Genomic DNA, 4,771 nt, shown 5'->3' on the forward strand with positions numbered 1-4,771 from the left:
TTCAAGGATCGGCTTATTACAAGACAATGGCTCAAAACAGTAGGTAGCAATAAATTTCCTCTCTCTCTTAATAATCCATTTACGCAAAGCTCTTAACATAATTTTCTTGATACTATTTCTAGTGCGCAGCATTTAATTCTGTTGTTGTCAAGTGTTAGTTCTTTATTCTACCATACCATTATATATTCCGTGAGCAAGAGAGAATCTCTTTACAGAGCAGAATTAAGAGGTTAAAAACACAAAAAAAAGGATTAAAAATTATCTTCTAAAATGATGGCTGGAGAAGTTGTTATGAAAACACACATTTTGAGTCTCATAGTTGTTACCACCTTCCTCCATTACTTAGCTTTTGCTAACCACTACCATTTCATCGTAAGCACATATTATTATCAGCTTCTTTATTAATTAATAATCCTTATGTGAATTAATTAACGTTGTATGGCATGGTAGGTTAAAGAAGCTTCGTTCGAAAGGCTATGCAAATCAAAGGAAATTCTAACTGTGAACGGCAAGTTTCCAGGGCCGACCCTCTATGCTCACAAAGGATCTACTCTTATTGTTGATGTCTATAACAAAGGAAAGTACAATCTCACTATTCACTGGTAAATATATTCCAGTTTTCTTTAAATATTTTACTTTGGTGCACCCTATATATATACCCTTTTAATTTTGTTCTTTTCAACCTTTGGTGATTTTACTTTCAAAATATATAAACAAGGCATGGAGTGAAACAGCCACGGAATCCCTGGTCAGATGGTCCTGAATATATCACCCAGTGTCCAATTCAACCAGGCTCTAAATTCAGACAAACAATAGTACTTTCTGACGAAGAAGGTACTATTTGGTGGCACGCGCACAGCGCTTGGGCGCGTGCCACAGTTCATGGCGCCATTGTTGTTTACCCGAAGCCCGGAACTAGTTATCCTTTTCCCAAGCCTCAGGCTGAGATACCAATTATTTTAGGTACAATTATAAATATTCCTTCTAAACATCTTATTTTAATGGAATTACATATAAATTTATTTTTCATTTTCACAAATTTAACTAATTAAGTTTCTTTTTCTTTAATTTGATTCTCAGCTGAGTGGTGGAAGGACAGTGTTGTGGAGGTTTTAAAGGAATTTACTGCCTCAGGAGGTCAGCCTAGAAATTCTGATGCATTTATGATTAATGGTCAGCCTGGTGATTTTTACCCATGTTCAAAACATGGTAGGTAACCCATTGCTATCAGAAAGTTAATGACATTGATCTTTACAAGTTTCTACGCATTAATATATATTGCTCATGTACTAAAATAAGAAATTAAACAAACTTTAGCTATAGGATTATTCTTTGCTGCATTGAAATACTCATCTTTTCCTTTTATTGGCTTCATGATAGTAACACCTTTGAATATTTATCCCTCACTATTTAATTGTTACCTGCCACTAATAAAAACTTAGAGTTTAGATTCTATACGTTGATAGTATAATTTTTTTTAAATACTCTCAAGTCACCTAAATGATAAGTAGCGGCCAGTAACCGTTCATAAAAAGTGGGACTAGTAATAAGAAAAAGGCTTGTTGCATGTTGATCGGGTTAAAATATAAGTACTACGTAGTTAAAAACCTTTTATAGTGTGCGTATATAACTTTAACCCATTTTTTTATACTGTTCCTTATCCTTCTTCATTCTTTTCCATTCTTTTGTTTTCTTTGTTTGAGCAGGAACTTTCAAGCTAGAAGTTAAGTCTGGGAAGACTTATCTGCTAAGAATTCTTAATGCTGCAATGAATGAAATTCTCTTATTCGCGATTGCAAAGCACAAATTAACAGTGGTTGGAACAGATGGAAGCTACACAAAGCCATTGACAAGGGATTATATCGCGATAAGTCCTGGACAAACACTTGACTGCTTGTTGAAAGCTAATCAAGAACCTAATTTTTACTACATGGCTGCTAGAGCATATACTAATGGGAATAATGTCCAATTTGATAACACAACAACCACAGCCATTGTTAAATATGAAGGAAATTACTTAATTTCTTCACCTCTTTCACTACCTTATTTACCTTCTTACGCTAACACACCTGCAGCTGTTAATTTCAGTGGCAGCCTAAGAAGTTTAGCTTCTAAACACCATCCGATATCCGTCCCACTTAAAGTGAAAACAAGGTTGGTTTCAACTGTTTCAATTAACTTATTGCCTTGTCCTATAAATGGTACAAATGTTACAACATGCCAAGGACCAAATGGGACACGATTATCGGCTAGTATGAACAACATTAGTTTTGTGACACCAACATATAACATACTAGAAGCCTATTATTATCACATTAAAGGTGTGTTTTGGACCAAATTTCCTAGCTTTCCACCATATGTATTTAATTACACTTCTGATGTCCTGCCTTTAGAGCTCGAGTTACCTGAATTTGGGACACAAGTGAAAGTGCTGGAATATAATACAACAGTTGAGTTGGTACTGCAGGGGACTAATTTGGTCACTGGCTTAGACCATCCAATGCATCTTCATGGGTACAATTTTTATGTTGTTGGTTGGGGATTTGGAAATTTTGACGAAAAACAGGATCCTCAGAACTATAATCTTGTTGATCCTCCTCGAAGAAACACCGTTGCTATCCCTAGAAATGGTTGGATTGCCATTAGATTCAGGGCAGATAACCCGGGTAAGTCTTCCTCATAACGCATACTTAGAATTTATTTTTATGATATCAAGTCACCTAAAATATAATCACAGGCTTAACTAACTGTTTATAATAAGTGAAACTAGTTTCCTGAAAAATAAGGTATTCACATTTATAATGTAGAAGTTATTTATACAACCAGTGTAGATAAGTTAAAATGTTAAATCCTTTTATTCATTGTGGAACTTATTATGTTAACCCTTTGTTTTTTTATTTCTTATTGCTTTAGGAGTTTGGATTATGCATTGTCATATTGAGCGTCATCTTACATGGGGGATGCAGACAGTGTTTATAGTGAAAAATGGACACAGGCCAAAAGAACGCATTTTCTCGCCTCCTCAGGACATGCCACCTTGCTGATTTTTCCATCATTTACATATTGCTAAAATATTTATATGTGTGTTTATAGTATAGTGATTATTTTAGGGAAGGAAACTATCCTGATAAATAGTTTGTGGAGTTATTATAGTATTGCATTTGAACTGAAATTAATTGTTATGTGGTTTCATATGTATATTTGCTACTGTTTCAGTGACTAAAGACATGAATGAGAATACTGTGGTTTTCCACATGATATCATTACGGAAGTTGTACAAATGTTTTAAATTTCTTTTTTTTATCATCTTAATTCGTGCTGTTGTGCCGGCGGTCTTTTCTTCTTGGAACATTAGTGTTAGTTTGAGGAACCTGGTTCGTTACCTTACTCCTTATCCGTAAAGTAAATACAATAATTTTTATGTGGAGAATCATCCTACTTAAAAGGTGCAAAAATCTGTAATTTAATACTCTCCATTTCTCCTACTTCAAATATTTGATTTACAAGTTACTCTAACTTGCAAAATCAAACACTCACTCCAACTCACTGATTATATATGACACTTTTATTACAGCTCGATTTTCTAAAACACATTTACTAGACTGACTCAACAAGAACACAATACTAGTACTCGACTTGAGTATGAAAAATGTAGTTTTTCAGTTGACGTGCAAAAGGATGATCTCAGCAGTCCAAAAATATAGTAGTATTTAAATTCTCTGGACTCCGAGATCTTTTAGGAGTACTATGCGTAATTAGCTTCTTGTTTGATAGGACTCCTACGGCTCTTGGGACTCCACAAGTCTTGGGACTCTTGTCTTTCACTTATGCAAGCGTATCTTCTTGGGCAACAACCCGTATCATGTTTAGCAGTCCTCTTCCAACAAACTCAGACCCGGGTAACTTTGAGATAAAGTTATTGTCTTGCAAAAGCGTGCAATCATCAACCTTGAGGAGCTGGTTCTTAGAGCAGTTAAGCAGCTACGCTGAGGACCTAGTTCTTAGAGCATTTCATCTTAACAAATTTTGTTAACCATCAAAATCTCAATATCCAACAATTAGATTAATTAATTAGCCGGCTATATAAATTTGAATGTAATCTATTTAATATTACGAGAGGACAAATATGATAATAAAGAGCAACCTGAATATTTCTAACCGGACACAAGCTGATGTTAGCTTAAACAGGTCCAAACTAGATGAGCCTTGCCCGTGCATAGCACGGGCCCAACATTTAGAATGCTGATATAGTTTAAGGATTGTTTCTAATCTTTAGAGAATCTATTATTTAAACCTTAAATAGGAACACATACCTTAGAACAACCATGATTTCAAAAATACAAAAGCACAAATTCCATCTTTAGTAAATAGTAACAAATATAAAAGACTACATACTACTTGAAAGTTGAAACACATATATTCAGAACGCGCATTCAAGAACAATGAATCTCGTCCCTCATTGAAATTACATCCACGAAATAACCATACAAAATGACGGTCAAAAGGCACTACTTGTTTATGACTTGGTTGCTAAAATATTTTCTGCTAGTAGTAGCTACAATAACTGCATAACTAAGATACCATAAATAAGAACATATAAATAGGTGATTCAACTCCCTCATACATCTTTGTCCAAATTCTATGCTTTGATTGTTACTTGGTCTTTATAAATGTCTTGCTTGAACTGGTTGAGCCGGGTAAGAATGTCATAACTTTAGGAGATTTTTAAAAATCTGTAGTACGATAAACACACCAGAAGCCTCCTCTAAAG

At 34.6% G+C, this 4,771-nt stretch overlaps 1 protein-coding gene across 1 annotated transcript; it reads left to right on the forward strand.

Moving 5' to 3' along the window:
* The first annotated feature begins 210 nt into the window (after positions 1-210).
* LOC107796103 (laccase-15-like) lies at positions 211-3,260 on the forward strand. The gene is made up of 6 exons (XM_016618834.2): positions 211-372; positions 451-602; positions 719-963; positions 1,081-1,209; positions 1,707-2,666; positions 2,914-3,260. The coding sequence occupies exons 1-6, from the start codon at positions 271-273 to the stop codon at positions 3,042-3,044; spliced, it is 1,719 nt and encodes a 572-aa protein (XP_016474320.1). The 5' UTR covers positions 211-270; the 3' UTR covers positions 3,045-3,260.
* The last annotated feature ends 1,511 nt before the right edge of the window (positions 3,261-4,771 follow it).

The sequence above is a fragment of the Nicotiana tabacum genome, chromosome 15, assembly GCF_000715075.1.
Source record: "Nicotiana tabacum cultivar K326 chromosome 15, ASM71507v2, whole genome shotgun sequence".
In the NCBI taxonomy this organism is placed as follows: Eukaryota; Viridiplantae; Streptophyta; class Magnoliopsida; order Solanales; family Solanaceae; genus Nicotiana; species Nicotiana tabacum.

Coding starts and splice junctions, on each gene's coding strand:
- LOC107796103 (XM_016618834.2), top strand. CDS start 271: ATGATGGCTGGAGAAGTTGTTATGAAAACACACATTTTGAGTCTCATA. Junction 373..450: donor CTAACCACTACCATTTCATC/GTAAGCACATAT, acceptor ATGGCATGGTAG/GTTAAAGAAGCTTCGTTCGA. Junction 964..1,080: donor TGAGATACCAATTATTTTAG/GTACAATTATAA, acceptor TTTGATTCTCAG/CTGAGTGGTGGAAGGACAGT.